The sequence below is a fragment of the Schistocerca serialis genome, chromosome 4 (genome assembly GCF_023864345.2).
Source record: "Schistocerca serialis cubense isolate TAMUIC-IGC-003099 chromosome 4, iqSchSeri2.2, whole genome shotgun sequence".
NCBI lineage: Eukaryota > Metazoa > Arthropoda > Insecta > Orthoptera > Acrididae > Schistocerca > Schistocerca serialis.
The window spans coordinates 20688154-20713885 of record NC_064641.1 but is presented as its reverse complement, the minus strand read 5'-3'; the positions used below and the strand labels follow the sequence as shown (position 1 = coordinate 20713885).

Genomic DNA, 25732 nt, shown 5'->3' with positions numbered 1-25732 from the left:
GTGCTGTGTTGCTCATCCTGCTGTTACATGACGTCTGATTCATGGAACTACTGGGTGAGTTTGAATCCGCTCCATTTCTTGTATTCTCATTCAACTCCAGAACTCAACTCCACTCTTGTTGACATTTGAATTGTATTAAGCAAGTTAGTGGTGGCAAGAAAGTCTGAAAAGTTTGTGAGAGTTTTGCAGTGTGGGCTGCACTGAGTAATAGTTGTTAAGAAAAAAATTCGATATGTCACATTGTTTCTGAATAAATTAGCATTGAAGTTAGCCAATTAGGCAATTGCGCACGAAAATTCATGTGGCCTACCAGATGCAATTAGTGTCATTATTCTCATAGCTTAGATAACAGTGCATGAGATTGCTCAGCCTTTGGCTCAGGTTCAATCCTTACTACCATCCCATTTCCAATGTTTGTACTGCTGCCTTGTTCAGTTTTAGGAAACCAAATGAAGCACACATTTGGTGGCTCTGTGTCTACCAGGCCACTTGAATTTGTGCACATAATGGTCTGATTGTCTAACTTCAATGACAATTAACTCAGAAATTGCTCAACCTATCAGTTTATTTTATTTATTTATTTATTTGTAACAGTTATTTCTTGGCATAACCTAACCTGCAATAACCTGACCAGCTGTTCAGATTGTTTCTGATCACAGTGCAACAGTAATACCAAGTTCACGATAATGCAGCTGCTTTTTAACCATTGTACTATTCCAGTGTATTGTGAACAGCAACGATAAAGGTCTCTGAAGTGACTGGCCATTCATGTGGTTTTGTGCTTTGTGTCAGATTGTTATGCATTCTTTGCTCTTGAAAATCAGTCTCCCGATGAACTGCCGCTTCCAAACAATATTCGCTGACACACACATAAACTGCCCACATTTTTATCATCATTGTATTAAAAAACAAGTACTCCTTCACACCTTTCATTTTATATGCATCACCTGAAGAAGAAGAACAGGGCAAAACAACTGAGGGCTGCAAATGACATGAAATAGTTCCAGTTGGGCAGTGCCCAAGACACCAGACCAGCAAGCATCATTCCAAGGGCCATGCTACAGGATGCGTAGCGGTTGATAACAGAGCGGTGCTTGATGTCTGTAAGTTCCAGGCCTGAAACAGGTGAGAACAAAATTAAATTATTTCAGGTACCAGGTATCAAACATTACAGATTTTGTGTCAAAGTTTCTTCGAAATTTCTCATAACAAAAGGACTAAGGCAAGGCTGTGTCCTGATCCAATCCCATTTAAAATGTATATTGACGAACTGACTCAGAGCTGGCATTGAATTCACAGCAATATGGATGTAGTTGTGAAAAATGAAGTTTAGTTCACTCTTTATGAGCAGTTTGCTACAGTATTAGCCAGAGAAGATTGTTAATAATGTTCCAAAAACTTGGAGGATAATGTAAGTAATGTAAACTGGCAAATTATCTATTGAAGATTCTATAGTAATGCAGGGAATTAAGCCACAGTAATTTTAATCTGCCATCCTCCATAAAATTTCATGGTGATCCCAATAAAACTTGAACGTTGATTGTATCTATAATAGTTTAGGATTTACTGTTAAAGTGAAATCAACAAGTTTTGTAACAAAGACCTGAATGCTAAAAACTGAATGCTTTGGTCAATCTTAATGATCAACATTTCATATAGAAGCGCATCATTAAAATGACAAATGGTGTAAACATCAACCCTGTAACTTTATTTGTTTAACAGATATAGCAAATTTGAATTATCATTATTTACAGTTAAGCATCAGATCATTATTTCCTCCACACAAAACACATTGAACAATGACAGCATGACACCGTACTGAACCATTAGGTAACAGAATATTTACTGTAAAGCTTAATGTGTAATAGTTACTTTTGTTCTGTATTTATTTATCGGAAAGCACATTGGTGCAAGGCTACTGGCCGTGCCATTCAAAGTTAAGAAGGAAATTATATTGGTTTTATGTAAAAGAATTTAATGTTTCTTATGTAATGGATATTATTGTTACTTTATTTAGAATGTGAAAGTGGTCAAGCTTTGATTATTTAAATATGATATGTTAAAATGTAAATGTATAATGTAGAATAAGCTGTAGCCAATTGGATGGATGGCTTCAGGAAAGGGAACTGCCCTAGTCAGTTGTATGAGTATGTTTGGCGCATGGGAAGTGTGGCCGGCGACAGGCGTAGGGACAGTGCTGATGCAGACATGCTGCCGGTCTATAGTGTCCAACGAGCACAATATTTCGGCAATCATACATGTCGCCATCATCAGGTGAACTGACGGACTGAGCTCCTGTGAACGTGCCGGCACAGAGATCCGTGCGCTATGGCTGCTCAGAGGGAATTGGGTTCGGTCGCGGCGGCGGCCGATTTAAATACCCGGCGGAGGGAGCGCGCCGAGGGCGGAGGGTATTTAAATCGGCCGCCGCCACGACCGAACCCAGTTCCCTCTGAGCAGCCGTAGCGCACGGATCTCCGTGCCTGCACGTTCACAGGAGCTCAGTCCATCAGTTCACCTGATGATGGCGACATGTATGATCGCCGAAATATTGTGCCCGTTGGACACTATAGACCGGCAGCACACCCGTGGATATTTTGATTATCAAATATGCTGGGAGAAACTCAAGAATCACAACACAAGAGAAAATCAAGGCTGTAAGGTATGCAAGCAGCTGGAAGTGAATTGTACTAAACTTAGTAAATGTACATAATATATAAATAGGAAAACTGACTAAGAGAAAAAATAACACAACTGAACTCCATATCAATTCTTCCGTCTTCTTTTTGGTTTATTTGTTGATCAGTTCTACACACCTACAGTATAGGCTACTTGGATTTCCAATAATTGTTACAAACTAATCAACTCGGCAACGCTTCACAACTGCTAAATACATATGAGAATTGGATATACATAATTAAATCCCCCCTCCCCTTTTCTCTCTGCCTCTCTCCTCGTCCCCTCTTTCCTTGTCCATCTCCTCCTCATTCCCTCTGCCTACTTTCTATATCCATTTACTCCCTTCCCTCTGTCTCCCTTCTGGATCCGTGAGGGAAGTAGCTTCAATGGTAGTTTTCACATAGTTTAATCTCTGAATGGGTAGGATTGCAAAGGTTTGGATGATTTAGATTCTGCAGTAGCATTCTAGTCATAAGCTGGTAAGCTTTAAATACAACTTTCTTGTTTTCTGTAAAACCAGTGGTGAGGGAGGAAACAAACAGCACATCACTGTGTATACCATTTTTGTTTGAAAATATGTGTAAGGACAGAGAATAAATACAAGAGAAACAATTTGTCTAGTGTTTTACATGCCCTTGTTTCATAGTTGAAGCACTGCAAGAAATAAATCGAAACTGCAAATTTTGCAGCACAGTGTGGCATTTTATTTCTCACATTCGTCTTTCTAAACCTGTACACTGTCATTTAAAACTGGAGTAATGTACAGTGTATACCTGTTTGAAAGTTTATTAAAGTGTCAGTAAAAATTGGAGTAGAACATTTTGAGACTTTTGGTAACGTTTCACCTTTCATATATTAAATAAATAAATATATATATTAGATACATTAAAAATATATCTAAAAACAAAGATGATGTAACTTACCAAATGAAAGCGTTGGTATATTGATAGACACACAAGTAAACACAAACACACACACAAAATTCAAGCTTTCGCAACCAACGGTTGCTTCATCAGGAAAGAGGGAAGGAGAGGGAAAGACGAAAGGATGTGGGTTTTAAGGGAGAGGGTAAGGAGTCATTCCAATCCCGGGAGCGGAAAGACTTACCTTAGGGGGAAAAAAAGGACAGGTATACACTCGCACACACACACACATCCATCCACACATATACAGACACAAGCAGATATTTGTAAGGCAAAGAGTTTGGGCAGAGATGTCAGTCGAGGCGGAAGTACAGAGGCAAAGATGTTGTTGAATGACAGGTGAGGTATGAGCGGCAGCAACTTGAAATTAGCGGAGGTTGAGGCCTGGTGGGTAACGGGATGAGAGGATATACTGAAGGGCAAGTTCCCATCTCCGGAGTTCTGACAGGTTGGTGTTAGTGGGAAGTATCCAGATAACCCGGACAGTGTAACACTGTGCCAAGATGTGCTGGCCGTGCACCAAGGCATGTTTAGCCACATGGTGATCCTCATTACCAACAAACACTGTCTGTTTGTGTTCATTCATGTGAATGGACAGTTTGTTGCTGGTCATTCCCACATAGAAAGCTTCACAGTGTAGGCAGGTCAGTTGGTAAATCATGTGGGTGCTTTCACACGTGGCTCTGCCTTTGATCGTGTACACCGTCCGGGTTACAGGACTGGAGTAGGTGGTGGTGGGAGGGTACATGGGACAGGTTTTACACCAGGGGCGGTTACAAGGGCAGGAGCCAGAGGGTAGGGAAGGTGGTTTGGGGATTTCATAGGGATGAACTAACAGGTTACGAAGGTTAGGTGGATGGCAGAAAGACACTCTTGGTGGAGTGGGGAGGATTTCATGAAGGATGGATCTCATTTCAGGGCAGGATTTGAGGAAGTCGTATCCTTGCTGGAGAGCCACATTCAGAGTCTGATCCAGTCCCGGAAAGTATCCTGTCACAAGTGGAGCACTTTTGGGGTTTTTCTGTGGGAGGCTCTGGGTTTGAGGGGATGAGGAAGTGGCTCTGGTAATTTGCTTCTGTACCAGGTCGGAAGGGTAGTTGCAGGATGTGAAAGCTGTTATCAGGTTGTTGGTGTAATGGTTCAGGGATTCCGGACTGGAGCAGATTCGTTTACCACGAAGACCTAGTTGGACAGATGGAGGTCAATGTCAAGGAAAGTGGCATGGGATTTGGAGTAGGACAGTGGCCAGCTTCACACATCCATCCACATCAAACCCACCAACAAGCAACAGTACCTCCATTATGACAGCTGCCACCCATTCCACATCAAACGGTCCCTTCCCTACAGCCTAGGTCTTCGTGGCAAACGAATCTGCTCCAGTCCGGAATCCCTGAACCATTACACCAACAACCTGATAACAGCTTTCGCATCCCGCAACTACCCTCCCGACCTGGTACAGAAGCAAATAACCAGAGCCACTTCCTCATCCCCTCAAACCCAGGACCTCCCACAGAAGAACCCCAAAAGTGCCCCACTTGTGACAGGATACTTCCCGGGACTGGATCAGACTCTGAATGTGGCTCTCCAGCAGGGATACGACTTCCTCAAATCCTGCCCTGAAATGAGATCCATCCTTCATGAAATCCTCCCCACTCCACCAAGAGTGTCTTTCCGCCGTCCACCTAACCTTCGTAACCTGTTAGTTCATCCCTATGAAATCCCCAAACCACCTTCCCTACCCTCTGGCTCCTACCCTTGTAACAGCCCCGGTGTAAAACCTGTCCCATGTACCCTCCCACCACCACCTACTCCAGTCCTGTAACCCGGACGGTGTACACGATCAAAGCAGAGCCATGTGTGAAAGCACCCACATGATTTACCAACTGACCTGCCTACACTGTGAAGCTTTCTATGTGGGAATGACCAGAAAAAAACTGTCCATTCGCATGAATGAACACAGGCAGGCAGTGTTTGTTGGTAGTGAGGATCACCCTGTGGCTAAACATGCCGTGGTGCACGGCCAGCACAGCTTGGTACAGTGTTACACCGTCCGGGTTATCTGGATACTTCCCACTAACACCAACCTGTCAGAACTCCGGAGATGGGAACTTGCCCTTCAGTATATCCTCTCATCCCGTTACCCACCAGGCCTCAACCTCCGCTAATTTAAAGTTGCTGCCATTCATACCCCACCTGTCATTCAACAACATCTTTGCCTCTGTACTTCCGCCTCGACTGACATCTCTGCCCAAACTCTTTGCCTTACAAATGTCTGCTTGTGTCTGTATATGTGCGGATGGATATGTGTGTATGTGTGAGTGTATACCTGTACTTTTTTTCCCCCTAAGATAAGTCTTTCCACTCCCGGGATTGGAATGACTCCCTACCGTCTCCCTTAAAACCCACATCCTTTCGTCTTTCCCTCGCCTTCCCTCTTTCCTGATGAAGCAACCGTTGGTGCGAAAGCTTGAATTTTGTGTGTGTGTTTGTGTTTACTTGTGTGTCTATCAACATACCAATGCTTTCGTTGGGTAAGTTACATAATCTTTGTTTTTAGATATATTTTTCCCACATGCAATATTTCCCTCTATTACATTCATATCATCAATTAGATGCATTAAAAACGGTTATAGCGTATATCTGGATGAATGCTTATTAGAGTATCATGTTGTAGTTGTTGTGTTCTTCAATCCAGAGACTGGTTTGATGCAGCTCTCCCAGTACCTACTGCAACTTACATCCTTCTGAATCTGTTTAGTGTATTCATCCCTTGGTCTCCCTCTACGATTTTTACCCTCCATGCTGCCCTCCAATACTAAATTGGTAATCCCTTTATGCCTCAGAATATGTCCTACCAACCGATCCCTTCTTCTAGTCAAGTTGTGCCACAAATTTCTCTTCTCCCCAATTCTATTCAATACCTCCTCATTAGTTATGTGATCTACCCATCTAATCTTCAGCATCCTTCTGTAGCACCACATTTTGAAAGCTTCTATTCTCTTTTTGTCTAAACTATTTATTGTCCATGTTTCACTTTCATACATAGCTACACTCCACACAAATACTTTCAGAAAAGACTTCCTGACACTTAAATCTATACTCGATGTTAACAAATTTCTCTTCTTCAGAAACGCTTTCCTTGCCACTGCCAGTCTACATTTTATATCCTCTCTACTACGACCATCATCAGTTATTTTGCTCCCCAAATAGCAAAACTCATTTACTGCTTTAAGTGTCTCATTACCTAATCTAATTCCCTCAGCATCCCCCAACTTAATACGACTACATTCCATTATCCTTGTTTTGCTTTTGTTGATGTTCATCTTATAGCCTCCTTTCTAGACACTGTCCATTCCGTTCAGTTGCTCTTCCAAGTCCTTTGCTGTCTCTGACAGAATTACAATGTCATCGGGGAACCTCAAAGTTTTTATTTCTTCTCCATGGATTTTAATACCTACTCTGAATTTTTCTTTTGTTTCCTTTACTGCTTGCTCAATATACAGATTGAATAACATCGGGGAGAGGCTACAACCCTGTCTCACTCCCTTCCAAACCACTGCTTCCCTTTCATGTCCCTCGACTCTTATAACTGCCATCTGGTTTCTGTACAAATTGTAAATAGCCTTTTGCTCCCTGTGTTTGACCCCTGCAACCTTCAGGGTTTGAAAGAGAGTATTCCAGTCAACATTGTCAAAAGCTTTCTCTAAGTCTACAAATGCTAGAAACGTAGGTTTGTGTTTCCTTAATATATCTTCTAAGATAAGTCGTAGGGTCAGTATTGCCTCATGTGTTCCAACCTTTCTACAGAATCCAAACTGATCTTCCCCGAGGTCAGTTTCTACCAGTTTTTCCATTTGTCTGTTAAGAATTTGCATTAGTATTTTGCAGCTGTGTCTTACTAAACTGATAGTTAGATAATTTTCACATCTGTCAACACCTGCTTTCTTTGGGATTGGAATTATTATATTCTTCTTGAAGTCTGAGGGTATTTCGCCTGTCTCATACATCTTGCTCACCAGATGGCAGAGTTTAGTCAGGATTGGCTCTCCCAAGGCTGTCAGTAATTCTAATGGAATGTTGTCTACTCCCAGGGCCTTGTTTCAACTTAGGTCTTTCAGTGCTCTGTCAAACTCTTCAAGCAGAATCATATCTCTCATTTCATCTTCATCTACATCCTCTTCCATTTGCATAATTTTGTCCTCAAATACATCACCCTTGCATAGGCCCTCTTCTTCTTCTTCTTCTTCTTCTTGAACCCTTTTCTTTTTCTTCTTGCATTACGGCCTCTACAGGACCTTGGGTAGCCCCTTCATGGACTGTATTTTCCTCTTCTTCTCCCAGAACCTCGTCATTCTTTCTCTTCTTCTCTCCCGCTCTTCTTCCGAGATCTTCAGTGTCCTTTTCTCCTGTCGGCTCCACTGGTGACACTCTAATCTTTTCCTGTATTCTTCTCTGTCACTGATCTCCGGCATATTGGTCGGTTTATATTTGTTCCTCCAATTTTCCTTTCCTTTGACCTTGATCCCCAATTCCAACCAGTCCTTCCGAAGTTTAACAACCCACTTTGTTCTGTCTTGCCCCGTGTCCTCCCTGTTGTTTCCCAGACTCTCTTTATCATTCTGTCCATACTCATCCCAACTACATGTCCAGCAAACCTTGCTCTTTTGAGTCTGATTTCCCCAGATATTGTTCTCAACTTCCGGTACGATTCTTCCCTAGGTCTTCGCATTCACCTCTCTCCACCTCTTTTGGGACCTAGTATTTTTCTCAATATTTTTCTCTGTTCTTTCTCTAGTTTTTCTGCCCCATTTCTTCCTAGTGTCATTATCTCAGCAGCATATAATACTGCATTCCACACTGTTGCCTTGTAGTGGCTTATCTTTGCTTCTGTGGATATATTCTTTTTATTGTATCTCTCTCTTGTCATACAGGAGGCCGACCTCATCTTCTTTATCCTCTCTGTTATTCCCTCCATGCTCCTGTTCCTTCCTGTTATAAATTCTCGTAGGTATTTAAATTTGTCCACCATTTGCACAGTGCCTTCCGGTGTTTCCCAGTCTGCAGTGGTGTTTAATGTCTTTGTCTTGTTATAGGCGATTCTCAGTCCCATCTTTCTGGCTACCTTACTTAAGTTGTCGAGTTGTGTCTTTGAGTCTTCTTCCGTCTCACTTACTATTGCTATGTTGTCTGCAAAGGCTAGGCAGTCCACATGAGCGCTGTTGTCCTTTTTGTCCCCCACATGGGTCTTTGGTATTCCCATTTCCTCGTGTATTGCTCTCCACTGCCTGATCGCTTTGTCCAGTGCTATATTGAACAACAATGGTGACAAATACATCTCCTTGTTTAACACCAGTCTTGATCTCAAAATCTTCTGACAGTGCTCCTCTGAATCTCACCCTTGCTTTTGTGTCTGTCGGAATTTATTTTATGAGATCTTGTGTAGTTCCATCAAGTCCTCTGTTCTTCAGGATCCTATCAAGAGTCTGCCTGTCGATGGAGTCGTATGCCTTTGTGAAGTCCACAAAGGATATTACTGTCTTTTTGTTTTTTAAGGCCCTATGTTTGATCAGTTGCTTCAGGATAAATATCTGTTCTATATAACCTCTTCCCTTCCTGAATCCCGCTTGGTAGTCACCAATTGTACCTTCTACCTGTTGTTCTACTCTCTTGAGCATTTTGTATCCAACCTCTAGTAGCGATATTCTTCTGTAGTTGTTTGCATCTCTCTTGTCCACCTTCAACAATTGCATTCTTCCATCCTTCTGGCAACTTATTTGTTCTCCAGATCTGGTGGATTATGTTGGTCATGTTGTCTATTGCTTTGTTGCCTCCCAACTTTATCATCTCGGCTGCTATACCATCTTCTCCAGTTGCCTTATTATTCTTTAGATCGCTTATGGCATGAGCGACTTCATCCCTGGTTGGAGGGCACGGCTCTCTCTCTTCTGTGTCAGTACTCAGTTCCAGTTCGTCTTCAGGTGGTTCACAGTTCAGCAGGTCATGAAAGTACTCTGCAAAAATCTTACAGTTCTCCTTCGCACTAACAGCCAGCTCCCCTTTCTTATCTCTTATAAACAGTTCTCTACCCTTGTATCCAATCAGACTCTTTTTGAATTTCCCGAAAAAGTCTCTGCTGTCGTTTTTCCTGACGTTGGTCTCAATCTCGTCCAGTTCCTACTTCATCTTCTGTCTTCTGGTCCATCTTATTGTTCGGGTCGCTTCCTTTCTTGCTCCTAAGATAACTTCCCATTTTTCCAGGTCCTTCTTGCTGCTCCAGTCTCTTCAGGCTTTCCTGTGAGTCTGTATATCGCTTCCTCACATTCCTTGTTCCACCACCAGTTCTTCCGTTTCTTTTCTTCCTTTCCCCATACTTCAGCCTGTTTTGCCATATTTTGCTTCATGTCATCCCATTCATTGAATGATTCAATTCCTTTCTCATATCTGGATCGATTGTGTCTTAATTTGCCTCTGCCTACCTTTATGTTTTCTGTTCTTCTATTCATCTGTGGCAGTCTGTCCCTGTTTGGAATCCAAAGGCACTTAACTTCTGTAAGATAGTGATCCGGTTCTATTCTTGTGTTCTTCCTGACCTTTGTGTTCATGATCTCTTTAGCGTTTGTCCAGCTGACTGCTATGTGGTCAATTTGGAATTTGCCGAGGCAGGTGCATGGGTTTGCCCCTGTCTTTTTCTTACACGGTTTGGCCCTGAAGTGTATTGTTATCAATCTCATTTTGTGTTCTCGACACAGTTCAATTAGTCTTTCTCCATTTTTGTTTATTCACTGGTGCACAGGGTACTCACCCACTACTCCTTTATGTTGCTTCTCTCTTCCAATCTGTGCACTATAATCTCCTACGAGTATCTTTAAATGTTTGTTATTCAGTGTATCATCTAGCTCCTCCCAGAAACTGTATGCAACTTTCTTGTCTTTCCTGTTCTTGTCATTTGTAGGTGCGTGTCCGTGTATTATTGTATGCTTTTTGGTCCCTGCTAGAAATGTCAGTGTTGATATCCTTTCTGACCTGCTCTTCATTTCAGTTATGCCATCCTCGTATCTCTTGTCTTCTACCTGAACCAAAGTGTCTAGGTGCATGTCTTTCCTTTCCCATTCTAACTCTCGGTTTCCCTTTCAGTACTATGGAGCCTTCTGACTCCACTGTATATTCATCAGTGTATCTTGTTTCTTGCATCGCTAATATTCCATTGCTTTTCTCTTTCATCTCATCTATTACCTGTTTAAGTTTACCAGTCTTTATCATTGTCTGTACATTTATGGTTCCAATTCTGAAAGTCTTTTTAGTTTTAATCTTCTTTGAGGTTCTTGGGAGCTCCGACTCTTCCCTTATGCACTTTTTGGCAGGTCCCCCAGAATCCAAATGCCTGCTTGTGTTGATCTTGGTCAACAGGGGATTGTCCCCTTGGGGTAATCTCGATTCCATAGTGCGATCCATTCCATGAGCTAAAAAAATTTTTTTTGATGGGACGGCTCGTGTCCGTCCAGTTATGCAACTGAAGTTGTTAGACCCAGAAGATGTGTGGGGATACAGACGCCTTTGGTAGCCGCCCCTAACATGGAGTACAGCTGCTACCTGATATGTTTCAGTGGCCATTCTGCTCTCTCTGCCGTTGGGAAGTGACGTTCCTCTTCTGCCTTTGAGACCATTGGCCGGGATTCACCTGTAACCCTACGTAGGGGCCCTAACTGGGTGCTACCATCCGGAGCCAGATGTACCCAGGTTATTTTACAAAGCTGTTACTCCTCCCCCTCCTCCTTCCCCATGAATTGCAAGATGGGGCCCCGGGCTTGGGACTGGCAATGGCGGAGTTTGTATAGACCCTCTATATACTCCATCCACCTTTCTGCTTTCCCTTCTTTGCTTAAAACTGGGTTTCCATCTGAGCTCTTGATATTCATACAAGTGGTTCTCTTTTCTCCAAAGGTCTCTCTAATTTTCCTGTAAGCAGTATCTATCTTATCCCTAGTGAGATCCTCACATTTGTTCTATAGCCATCCCTTCGTAGCCATTTTGCACATCCTGTCGATCTCTTTTTGAGTCGTTTGTTTGTAAATAAAGCAGGCAAAGAGGAGTACAAAATTTCTGTATGTGAACTTAATAAATGTATGTATGTTAGATCCATGCATACCAGCCATGGCCTGCATTTAAATCACAGTGGGAAACAATTTTTGGTTGAAGAAATCTGTCGTTTAGCAAATTTAAGCCATAACAGGCATAGTATGGAAGCAGTCCAAAGTACTTTGGACAAATGGGTCATACAGATCACGAATACGACATTTCGGAATGATGTGGAACGTGTCACTTTAACAATAATTTTCTTTACACAAAATAATTAATAATTTTTTTACAGTTCGTACTTCATATCTAAGAATTCATCTATTGAGTAGAAGGAGTTGTCATGCAGAAATTCTTTTAATTTGCTTTTAAATGTTGGTTGGCTATCTGTCAGACTTTTAATATTATTTGGCAAATGACCAAAGATTTTTGTGGCAGCTTAATTTATCCCTTTCTGTGCCAAAGTGAGATTTAATCCACAGCAGTGAATATCATCCTTTCTTCTAGTGTTGCAGCAACGCACGTCGCTGCTATTTTTGAATTGCAATGGGTTATTAATGACAAATTTCATTAGTGAATATATGTATTGTGAAGGTACTGTGAGTATCCAAAGTTCCTTAAATAAGTGTGTGCAAGGTGATCTTGGGTGGGCTCCAGCAATTATCTGATTACACACTTTTGTGCAATGAATACTTTCTCTCTTAATGACGAATTGCCCCAAAATATGATGCCATATGAAAGCAGTGAATGAAAATAGGCATAGTAGGCTAGTTTACTGATATGTTTATCACCAAAATTTGCAATAATCCTAATAGCATAAGTAGCTGAACCTAACCGTTTCAGCAGATCGTAAATGTGATTCTTCAAATTCAATTTCTCATCAGTACACACACCCATAAATTTGGAGTATTCTGCCTTAGCAACAGACTTCTGTTCATATTCTATATTTATCAATGGTGTTATGCCATTTACTGTACAGAATTGTATAAACTGTGTTTTCTCAAAATTTAGTGAGAGTCCATTTGCAGAGAACCACTTAATAATTTTCTGAGAGACATTATTTGCAATTTCCTCAGCTGATTCTTACTTCTTGGGTGTGATTACTATACTTGTATCATAAGCAAAAAGAACTAGCTTTGCATCTTCATGAATATACAGTGGCAAGCCGTTAATATGTGTTAAGAACAATAAGGGACCCAAGACTAAACCCTGTGAGACACCATTCTTGGTACCTCCCCAATTGGAGGGCTTTGCTGATTTTTGCAGACTATCTGTACTGTTAATTTCAATCTTTTGCATTTTTCCAGTTAAGTATGAATCAAAACATTTGTGCACTGTCACGCTCATACCACAATACTTAAGCTTATCTAGAAGAATTTCATGTTTAACTCAATCAAAAGCCTTTGAGGGATCACAAAATATCCCAATGGGTGATGTTCGGTTATTCAGTGCATTTAATACTTGATCAGTGAAAGCATATATAGCATTTTCTGTTGAAAAGACTTTCTGAAAACCAAACTGACATTTTGTTAGTACTTCATTTCTACAAGTATGTGATGCTACTCTTGAATACATTACTTTTTCAAGAATTTTGGATAAAGCTGTCAGAAGTGAGACTGGCGGTAGTTGTTAGCATCAGATCTATCCCCTTTTTTATGCAATGGTTTAAAAATAGCATATTGAAATACGCTATCTGGAAAAATGCCCTGTTTCAGTGAGCTACTACATATGTGGCTGAGAATCCTACTGATTTGCTGGGAACAAGCTTTAAGTACTCTGTTGGAAATGCCATCAATTCCATGTGAGCTTTTACTTTTGAGTGAATTTATTATTTTCCTAATTTCAGTAGGAGAGGTGGGTTGAATTTCAATTTTATCAAATTGCATAGGTACTGCCTCTTCCATATACTGCCTTACATTTTCTAATGAATAGCTGGATCCTAGTTTCTCTACAACAATTAAAATGATTATTAAAAATGTTTTCCGCTTCTGACTTCTTGTTAGCAAATTTTTCATTGTGTTTGATAGAAATACAGTCTTCCTGTGCTCTCGGTTGCCCAGTTCCCCTTTTCAAAATATTCCAAATTGTTTTAATTGTATTATCAGATGTGCTAATCTCAGACATAATGCACATACTTCTGGACTTTTTAATAACTTTTGTTAATACAATGCAGTAGTTTTTATAATGTTTCACTGTTTTGGGATCACTACTACTCCTAGCTGTAAGATACATTTCCGTTTTCTGTTTACAAGATATTTTTATCCCTTTGGTAAGCCATGGATTTTTATATGGTTTCTTACGGTTATATTTCACTGTTTTCTTGGGGGAACTGTTTTCAAATATATTCACAAAGTTATCATGAAATACCTACCCCCATGAACCATGGACCTTGCCGTTGGTGGGTAGGCTTGCGTGCCTCAATGATACAGATGGCCATACCGTAGGTGCAACCACAACGGAGGGGTATCTGTTGAGAGGCCAGACAAATGTGTGGTTCCTGAAGAGGGGCAGCAGCCTTTTCAGTAGTTGCAGGGGCAACAGTCTGGATGATTGACTGATCTGGCCCTGTAACACTAACCAAAACGGCCTTGTTGTGCTGGTACTGCAAACGGCTGAAAGCAAGGGGAAACCACAGCCGTAATTTTTCCCGAGGGCATGCAGCTTTACTGTATGGATAAATGATGATGGCGTCCTCTTGGGTAAAATATTCCGGAGGTAAAATAGTCCCCCATTCGGATCTCCGGGTTGGGACTACTCAAGAGGACGTCATTATCAGGAGAAAGAAAACTGGCGTTCTACGGATTGGAGCGTGGAATGTCAGATCCCTTAATCAGGCAGGTAGGTTAGAAAATTTAAAAAAGGTAATGGATACGTTAAAGTTAGATATAGTGGGAATTAGTGAAGTTCGGTGGCAGGAGGAACAAGACTTTTGGTCAGGTGAATACAGGGTTATAAATACAAAATCAAATAGGGGTAATGCAGGATTAGGTTTAATAATGAAGAAAAAAAACAGGAGTGCGGGTAAGCTACTACAAACAGCATAGTGAACGCATTATTGTGGCCAAGATAGACACGAAGCCCATGCCTACTACGGTAGTTCAAGTTTATCTACATCTACATTTATACTCCGCAAGCAACCCAATGGTGTGTGGCGGAGGGCACTTTACGTGCCACTGTCATTACCTCCCTTTTCTGTTCCAGTCGCGTATGGTTCGCGGTAAGAACAACTGTCTGAAAGCCTCCGTGCGCGCTCGAATCTCTCTAATTTTACATTCGTGATCTCCTCAGGAGGTATAAGTAGGGGGAAGCAATATATTGGATACCTCATCCAGAAACGCACCCTCTCGAAACCTGGACAGCAAACTACACCGCGACGCAGAGCGCCTCTCTTGCAGAGTCTGCCACTTGAGTTTGCTAAACATCTCCGTAACGCTATCACGGTTACCAAATAACCCTGTGACGAAACGCGCCACTCTTCTTTGGATCTTCTCTATCTCCTCCGTCAACCCGATCTGGTACGGATCCCACACTGATGAGCAATACTCAAGTATAGGTTGAACGAGTGTTTCGTAAGCCACCTCCTTTGTTGATGGACTACATTTTCTAAGGACTCTCCCAATGAATCTCAACCTGGTACCCGCCTTACCAACAATTAATTTTATATGATCATTCCACTTCAAATCGTACCGCACGCATATTCCCAGATATTTTACAGAAGTAACTGATACCAGTGTTTGTTCCGCTATCATATAATCATACAATAAAGGATCCTTCTTTCTATCTATTCGCAATACATTACATTTGTCTATGTTAAAGGTCAGTTGCCACTCCCTGCACCAAGTGCCTATCCGCTGCAGATCTTCCTGCATTTCTCTACAATTTTCTAATGCTGCAACTTCTCTGTATACTACAGCATCATCTGCAAAAAGCCGCATGGAACTTCCGACACTATCTACTAGGTCATTTATATATATTGTGAAAAGCAAAGGTCCCATAACACTCCCCTGTGGCACGCCAGAGGTTACTTTAACGTCTGTAGACATCTCTCCATTGATAAAAACATGCTGTGTTCTGTTTGCTAAAAACTCTTCAATCCAGCCACACAGCTGGTCTGATATTCCGTAGGCTCTTACTTTGTTTATCAGGCGACAGTGCGGAACTGTATCAAACGCCTTCCGGAAGTCAAGGAAAATAGCATCTACCTGGGAGCCTGTATCTAATATTTTCTGGGTCTCATGAACAAATAAAGCGATTTGGTTCTCACACGATCGATGTTTCCGGAATCCACGTTGATTCCTACAGAGTAGATTCTGGGTTTCCAAAAATGACATGATACGCGAGCAAAAAACATGTTCTAAAATTCTACAACAGATCGACGCCAGAGATGTAGGTCTATAGTTTTGTGCATCTGCTCGACAACCCTTCTTGAAGACTGGGACTACCTGTGTTCTTTTCCAATCATTTGGAACCTTCTGTTCCTATAGAGACTTGCGGTACACGGCTGTTAGAAGGGGGGCAAGCCAACTGGCTCTGCAGATGATGAAGAAATTGATGAAATGTATGATGAGATAAAAGAAATTATTCCGTTAGTGAAGGGAGACGAAAATTTAATAGTCATGGGTGACTGGAATTCGAGAGTAGGAAAAGGGAGAGAAGGAAACATAGTGGGTGAATATGGATTGGGGGAGAGAAATGAAAGAGGAAGCTGTCTGGTAGATTTTGCACGGAGCATAACTTAATCATAGCTAACACTTGGTTCAAGAATCATAAAAGAAGGTTGTATACGTGGAAGAATCCTGGAGATACTAGAAGGTATCAGATAGATTACATAATGGTAAGACAGAGATTTAGGAACCAGGTTTTAAATTGTAAGACATTTCCAGGGGCAGATGTGGACTCTGACCACAATCTATTGGTTATGAACTGTAGATTAAAATTGAAGAAACTGCAAAAAGGCGGGAATTTAAGGAGATGGGACGTGGATAAACTGAAAGAACCAGAGGTTGTGAAGAGTTTCAGGGAGAGCATAAGGGAACAATTGACAGGAATGGGGGAAAGAAATACAGTAGAAGAAGAATGGGTAGCTCTGAGGGATGAAGTAGTGAAGGCAGCAGAAGATCAAGTAGGTAAAAAGACAAGGGCTAGTAGAAATCCTAGGGTAACAGAAGAAATATTGAATTTAATTGATGAAAGGATAAAATATAAAAACGCAGTAAATGAAGCAGGCAAAAAGGAATACAAATGTCTCAAAAATGAGATCGATAGGAAGTGCAAAATGGCTAAGCAGGGATGGCTTGAGGACAAATGTAAGGATGTAGAGGCTTATCTCACTAGGGGTAAGATAGATACTGCCTACAGGAAAATTAAAGAGACCTTTGGAGAGAAGAGAACCACTTGTATGAATATCAAGAGCTCAGATGGAAACCCAGTTCTAAGCAAAGAAGGGAAAGCAGAAAGGTGGAAGGAGTATATAGAGGGTCTATACAAGGGCGATGTACTTGAGGACAATGTTATGGAAATGGAAGAGGATGTAGATGAAGATGAAATGGGAGATATGATACTGTGTGAAGAGTTTGACAGAGCACTGAAAGACCTGAGTCGAAACAAGGCCCCGGGAGTAGACAACATTCCATTAGAACTACTGACGGCCTTGGGAGAGCCAGTCCTGAAAAAACTCTACCATCTGGTGAGCAAAATGTATGAGACAGGCGAAATATCCTCAGACTTCAAGAAGAATATAATAATTCCAATCCCAAAGAAAGCAGGTGTTGACAGATGTGAAAATTACCAAACTATCAGTTTAATAAGTCACAGCTGCAAAATAGTAACGCGAATTCTTTACAGACGAATGGAAAAACTGGTAGAAGCCGACCTCGGTGAAGATCAGTATGGATTCTGCAGAAATGTTAGAACACGTGAGGCAATACTGACCCTACAACTTATCTTAGAAAATAGATTAAGTAAAGGCAAACCTACGTTTCTAGCATTTGTAGACTTAGAGAAAGCTTTTGACAATGTTGACTGGAATACTCTCTTTCAAATTTTGAAGGTGGCAGGGGTAAAATACAGGGAGTGAAAGGCTGTTTACAATTTGTACAGAAACCAGATGGCAGTTATAAGAGTCGAGGGACATGAAAGGGAAGCAGCGGTTGGGAAGGGAGTGAGACAGGGTTGTAGCCTGTCCTTGATGTTATTCAATCTGTATATTGAGCAAGCAGTAAAGGAAACAAAAGAAAAATTTGGAGTAGGAATTAAAATCCATGGAGAAGAAATAAAAACTTTGAGGTTCGCCGATGACATTGTAATGCTGTCAGAGACAGCAATAGACCTGGAAGAGCAGCGGAACGGAATGGACAGTGTCTTGAAAGGAGGATATAAGATGAACATCAACAAAAGCAAAACGAGCATAATGGAATGTAGTCGAATTAATTTGTGCGATGCTGAGGGAATTGGATTAGGAAATGAGACACTTAAAGTAGTAAAGGAGTTTTGCTATTTGGGGAGCAAAATAACTGATGATGGTCGAAGTAGAGAGGATATAAAATGTAGACTGGCAATGGCAAGGAAAGCGTTTCTGAGGAAGAGAAATTTGTTAACATAGAGTATAGATGTAAGTGTCAGGAAGTCGTTTCTGAAAGTATTTGTATGGAGTGTAGCCATGTATGGAAGTGAAACATGGACGATAAATAGTTTCGACAAGAAGAGAATAGAAGATTTTGAAATGTGGTGCTACAGAAGAATGCTGAAGATTAAATGGGTAGATCACATAACTAACGAAGAGGTTTTGAATAGAATTGGGGAAAAGAGGAGTTTGTGGCACAACTTGACAAGAAGAAGTGACCGGTTGGTAGGACATGTTCTGAGGCATGAAGGGATCACAAATTTAGCATTGGAGGGCAGCGTGGAGGGTAAAAATCGTAGAGGGAGACGAAGAGATGAATACACTAAGCAGATTCAGAAGGATGTAGGTTGCAGTAGGTACTGGGAGATGAAGAAGCTTGCACAGGATAGAGTAGCATGGAGAGCTGCATCAAACCAGTCTCAGGACTGAAGACAACAACAACAACATCATGAAATAGGTTAAATTTTAAATTAGCATATTTCACTGTTTTCTTAGGGGCACTGTTTTCAAATATATTCGCAAAGGTATCATGAAATAGGTTAAATTTTAAATTAGCATCATGTTCCCTGTACACCTCAACCAGGTCTAAGTGTTGCAACCTTTCCCTAAAATTTTGAATTGTTAAATCGTTAATATTGCATTTTAATTTTGCAAACTGCTTTTGTAAAATGGAATCGAAACATGGGGGAACTTGTATATATGTAAAAGAAAATGTAGATTATAAGAGTAGAGTCTCTTTTTGCAAACTAGGGTGTGAAACAGTCTTTGAAATCTGAGCTGTTGAGTTAATGTCTGAAAAGACTTATTATTTTGTGTGTCTATAGATCTGTTAACAAAATAAGTATTTTTTTCAAAAAACTGGACCTTGCTTTAGGCAAACTCAAGACAACTGGGAAAACAGTGATAATGTGTGGAGATTTTAATACTGACTTTCTGAGCCACAGCCTTCATAGGGGCTGCGGGTCTGGGCCCCTGTAATTATTATCATGTTGTTCTTGTTTTGATTTCTCTTGTAAAAGCTTATTCATTTCACAAATGTGTTATTTGAAAAAAAAAAAAAAAAAAAAAAAAACAAATTTATGATTATATATTGTTAAACAAAGAGGTTGCATGAAAATAAAGTTACAGTGGTAGGTCCTCCCTTCCGCGTTTTCCTTAATACCAGTGTGGCAGAACTGCCAGAAAATATTAATATCTTTGCCTTTTTTGTACTTCATTTTACTTTACTTTGGTTGTTGACCAGTTGGTGTGAGACATTCGTCATGACTGTTACCATGATTGTCGAAAACTATTTCTTTGTGTTTTGATTTATCGTGTGCCAATAAAATATTACGTAGTGAAAGTAAATGGTGTTTTCTGTGTTATAAGTATAACACCCACCATTCTGGTGACCCCGACATGATCTGAACACGCAACCTTCTGATCTGGAGTCAGAAGCGCTACCGTTGCGCAACGGAGTCATAGTGCGTTGTGATGCCCTGACTGATGAATTGCGCGGGTTTAGAGAGGAGATCAAGATTAAAAGTAATAACACGCACGAAACTACATGGGACCTGCATACCGCACCACTGTTTATACGCAGCCACAGCAGCGCATGCCACGACCCAGACAGCGAAGACGGCAACCCGCCCAGCAACCCCCCTCCCTGCCCTTCGCCGTCCGCCTCTCATCAAAACACAGAGGCGACAGCTGTTGAGGCGGGTCTTCATACTTACCGCGCACCGACGATAACGTCGCGCCTTCCTGCGTCCCTCCACTTATTTCAGCCACACCTTTTCACAAAATCATGGCCATTACTACGGGCGTCTGTCACCGGCTTAACACAACTGAGGGACCGCCTGTCCATTCTCGCCCCCGTCGCCTCAATGCAAAAAAACTGATCACTGCCAAAGAATGTATTAATGAACTTTTACGCTTGGGTATAGTCCGCCCCTTGGACAGTGCGTGGTCTTCCCCAATACATGTCGTTCCCAAAAAGGACAATTGCTTTCGACTCTGTGGAGACTATAGGCATTTGAACGCCAGAACAATACTTGATAACTACCCTGTCCCACACCTACACGACTTTTCACAATCCATGTTTGGTGCCAACTTTTTCTCTGTGTTAGACTGCAAAAAGGCATACCATCAGATTCCGATGCACCCAGAAGATATCCCCAAAACCGCTATCATCACCCCATTTGGACTATATGAATATTTGTTTATGCCTTATGGATTGAAGAATGCCGCTCAGACCTGGCAAAGATTCATTGACACCATTCTACGTGGCCTTAATTTTTGCTATGCCTACCCAGACAACATTATTATTTTCTCCACAAGTGCAGAGGAACACAAACAACACCTCCAACAGGTTTTTGATAGATTGGCACAACACGGAGTTGAGATTAATCGTGACAAATCCCAACTGGAGAAGCCGGAGGTTATTTTCCTGGGACATTTGGTCAATAATGAGGGCATTCGTCCCACCTCAGATAGAGTACAACAAATACTTGACCTTCCTCTCCCTCAAACCTATAAAGAGTTACGTAGATACCTCGGAATGGTAAATTTTTTTAGACTCCACATTCCACATGCGGCATCTCTTCAAGCCCCTCTCACTGAGGCCTTAAAGGGAAAGAATACCACAGGCGACAGACACATAGAATGGGATCAGACCATGCAGTGAGCCTTCGACTCGCTTAAGTACGCCCTAGTGAACGCTACTACCCTGTCTCACCCTCACCCTGATGCCTCCCTGACAATAACCACAGACGTTAGCGATAATGCCATTGGCGCAGTTTTGCAACAGACCCTACCAACAGGTACAACACCCCCGCATTTCTTTTCAAAAAAGCTCACCGAAACACAAAGAAAGTGGTCCGCATTTGATCATGAACTTTATGCCATTTATGGGGCTGTAAAGTACTTTTGTACAGATATTGAGCTCGACTTGTGACAGTTTACACAGATCACAAGCCCCTTGTCGAGGCTCTCCGCAAACCAGCATTAGATGTACTACCCAGAAGGTTGTGCCATATGGATTTAGTATTACAATATGTTTCAGACTTTCAATATATCAGGGGTAATGACAATGTTGCAGCGGACTACCTGTCACGCCTGTCCTCCCTAAAGACAGCTATTGATCCTCACCGCTTACACGAGCTCCAGCTATCCGACCCAGATATACAGCACCTTCTCTCTGACTCTGATACTTCCTTACAAATTGCTCTATTTCCCTTCCCTAATGATGATTGCTCTTTGTATTGTGACATTAAAACAGGTCATCCTCGTCCTATAGTCCCTAAAGCTCTTAGGAGAGACGTTTTCAACACAATCCACAATCTCGCTCACCCGAGCATTCGCGCGAGTACACGCCTCATTACGGAGAGATACGTTAGGCCTAATGTAAAAAGAGATTGTAATCGGTGGGCGAGAGCATGTATACCTTGACAGAGAGCCAAAATACACAAACATACTAAGCCCCCATTAGGCAAATTTACTGTGCCCTCAGGTAGATTCCGTCATGTCCACTTGGACATTGTCGGTCCGTTACCGATATATAACAATTTCCGTTATTTACTGACCACGACAGATCATACCACACGTTGGGCCGACGCTATCCCCATCGCGGACATTATGGCCGACACTGTAGCTAACGCTTTTGTCCACCATTGGCTTTCTCGTTTTGGTTGCCCTACTTCACTTACCACAGACCAGGGGAGACAATTTGAATCTAATCTGTTTAGTCGCCTCTGTCAACTGTGTGGTATCAACAAATTCAGAACTACAGCCTATCACCCGCAATCTAACAGCCTAATAGAACGATGGCACTGTACCCTGAAGGTCGCTCTCATGTGTCATTCTTCCTCTTGGACTGAGGCACTCCCCTGGGCCCTTTTAGGGTTGAGGACGGTTTTCAAAGAAGACCTTAAAGCGTCAGTTGCTGAGATAGTATACGGAGAAAACCTCGCACTTCCGGCGGATTTTCTTGATGATCCTCCTCTACTTCCCGAGGATCAACTTCCCGAGTTGGTACGACAGGTTCGACAGCATATCACCAAGTTACGTTTTCCGTAACCTCGATCGCATGCTACCCCTCCGGTTTTCATTCACCCACACCTCAGTTCTTGTAACTATGTGATGCTTAGAGAAGACACCGTGCGTCCACCCCTTGCTCCACCCTACACTGGCCCATACCGGCTCCTGTCACGCTCTGAAAATACTTATACGATCCTCCTTAAGGACAAACCATCTGTCGTGTCCATTGAGCGATTGAAACCAGCATGGATCCTTAACAACACAGACACACACGATAATGAATCTGTTTTGCAAGAAACTTCAGAGGCCTGTCCTAACCCTTCTCCACAAGCTAATCAAACACTCTCTGTAAGTCAAGGCCCCCCTCTTCTGTACTTCACGCCTCCGAGTGCCAGCAGTAATGAACTAGTGTTTCAAGTGAACTTGAGTGACTATGATGTGGACTCTATAAAAATATAACTTGTGGACACTTTTCTTTTTTTATTTGAAATTCAAAACAATTCTGTGCCATCTGACCAGAAAGACATTAAGCTATTACAGTGCTTCAATGTGGCTCCTGGTACTTCACAAAATGACATTTCAGCCTATGTAGACTCCAATAATGTTTTATTTATAAGAGTAACCACCCCTTCACCTTCATCTTCCCCGAATCCTCCTACCCCTATTGCTATCACCCATGCTGGCTGCACCGTACGGCCACCTCTCAGACTTCAAGATTACGTCATGCCTTAAATGTTTACCTTCCCTTTATCACTTACTCCTCATCACTCCTCATCACTCCTCGTCATATGCGCTCCGTGCTTCCTGGGGGGGGGGGGGGGGGGGGGCTCTGTGGTAGAACTGCCAGAAAATATTAAGATCTTTGCCTTTTTTGTACTTCGTTTTACTTTACTTTGGTTGTTGACCAGTTGGTGTGAGACATTCGTTATGACTGTTACCATGATTGTCGAAAACTATTTCTTTGTGTTTTGATTTATCGTGTGCCAATAAAATATTACGTAGTGAAAGTAAATGGTGTTTTCTGTGTTATAAGTATAACACCCGCCATACCAGTAATTACCACATCTCAATACATTTATATTTATTACTTCTTTACTACTAACTCTATTCACAACACATTTAGCAGACAGTATCAACATGTGTCTCTGAAAGTATATACAAAATTGTATCATTGTAAGACCCATAGTTCAGAAGATTTGAGGGAAGGAGTAGATGGACAGAGTTGGGGAGGCGGTGCTGAACATAGAAAGAAAGAGGAGGAGAAGGCAGGGCGGGGGGGGGGGGGGGGTGGAGGAAGGGGGGGGGAGGAAATGGACATATGAATGAAAGGGGATGAGATGGACAGAGAGAGGGAGAGGAGGAAGAGATGGACAGAGAGAGAGGCAGGAGTTGGATGGAGAGTGGTGAATGAAGGAGGTGGACAGAGAGAAGGGGAAGGAGGGAATGGACAGGGGAAGGGATAGTGGAGGCGGATAGAAAGAGGAGGATGGATGAGTGGACTAATAGAAATGAAATAAATACGTACCAGGGTACTGATCTGTTGTCGAATATAAATTTAAATGTTGGGGATTTTTTCTGAAGATCTTTGCCTGGAGAGTATCCTACGATGATGCAAACAGTGGACGAGGAGTAGTTTGAAGGGGAAGAAAATGAAAGCTTGTGAAAAGTGGGGATACAAAGGCATATTGAAGATTACATGGATAGATATAACACCTGATGAAGTGGTACTGAATCAAAATAGGTAGAAAGTATTTTATGGCACAATTTGATTAAAAAAATGGACCAGGTTATAGGACAGATCCTGAGACATCAAGGAATCATTAGTTTGGTAATGGAAGAAAGTGCAGAACAAAATTGAAGAGAGAGAGAAAGGACTTATTACAGTAAACAGGTTCAAATGGGTGTAGGAAGCAGAAGTTGTGCAGACATAAGGACGCCTGCATAGGATGGACTCGCGTGGAGAGCTGCATCAAACCAGTCTTCGGATCATAACAATAGCGACATTGCTGAAATTCCTGTGAAGTTAAATGTGTGATGTGATATCTCAGATTTTCTGAGATTTATCAATGGTGTGCATCCAGATGATCATCAGAGTAGTTTTTTCCATTTTAGAGCAATATTTGGGAAACAGTAACTCATCTGAATGCCTGGAAGTGCACCATTAAGAAATGTGTGATGCTTTGGCACTCACCGACAGCCAATAAAGACTCCTCCATTGGCCCGGCCACACCAGAGACGAGTGACTCTGCCAGGATGAAGAGCGGCAGCACGTGCGGAGCGAGCATGACCAGCAGCCTGCTGACCACGTGGGCTGACAGGCACAGCAGCTGCTGGGGGCGTCGGCCGTACCTGTCGGCAGCAAGAGTCATCTGAACCACCTGTGTAAGTGTTTGACAACACAAAGACAGAAAAAACCACAACACCAAAAATATAATTAATGAGGAGTAATGAAATTTTGGAAATATATTTGTGTACATAGCACATTTAACTGATTAACACTACAGGATCACAAGTTAATGTAAGTGCGAGATAAGCCGTTCCAAGTGTGAAATGCTGATACATTAATCAGTGGTGTAATCAACAGACTCTTGAATGCAAACATGCAAATGTGCACGAATTGTGTTGTACAGGTGCCAGATGTAAGTTTGTGGGATGGAGTTCCAGGCCTGTTACATTCAGTCGGTCTGTGCAGGGATGGTTACTGCTGTTTGTGGTTGACGGATGATGTCTCGCATGTGCTCGACTGGAGACAGATCTGGTGATCAAGTAAGGGAAGGCAACACGTCAACACTCTGTAGAGCATGTTGGGTTACAGCAGTGGTTTGTGGGTGAGCATTATCCTGTTGGAAAACACCCCGTGGAATGCTGTTCGTGAATGGGAGCACAATAAATCACCAGACGGACATACAAATTAGAAGTCAGTGTGTGTGGGATAACCACGAGAGTGCTCCTGCTGTCATACAAAATCGCCCTCTAGACTTTAACATCAGCTGTAGGTCCAGTGTGTCTTTCATGCAGGCAGGTTGGTTGCAGGCCTCTACTGGTCTCCTTGTGTCCAACACACTGGCCCCACTGGCACGAAGGCAGAACCAGCTGTCATCAAAAAACACAACAGACCTCCACCCTTCCTTTCAACGAGCTCTCACTTGACACCACTGAAGTTGCAGATGGCATTGGTTTGGGATCAACACAATGCATGCTGCATAGCGTCTGAGTCCAATTTGTAACAGTTCATTGTGTCACTGTGGTGCCAGCTGCTGCCGCAGATGTAGTACGGTGTGCCAGAGCCATACACTGGTCTTCCTCCTCGGTAGTGTCACGTCGTCATCTGGAGCCCCGTCTTCTTACAAGTTTACGTTCTCGTGACCACTGCTGCTAGCAGTAATGTGCAGTGGCTACACTCCTGCCGAGTCTTTCT

At 42.1% G+C, this 25732-nt stretch overlaps 1 protein-coding gene across 1 annotated transcript in view; it reads right to left on the bottom strand.

Moving 5' to 3' along the window:
- The window catches only part of LOC126473680 (solute carrier family 22 member 7-like), an 80819-nt gene that overhangs the window by 16836 nt on the left and 38251 nt on the right, over positions 1-25732 (bottom strand). The window contains exons 3-4 of the mRNA XM_050100915.1: positions 24506-24692; positions 948-1116 (exon numbers count right to left, since the gene is read on the bottom strand). Coding sequence (XP_049956872.1) covers positions 948-1116; positions 24506-24692 — 356 coding nt within the window. The remainder of the gene's footprint in view (positions 1-947; positions 1117-24505; positions 24693-25732) is intronic.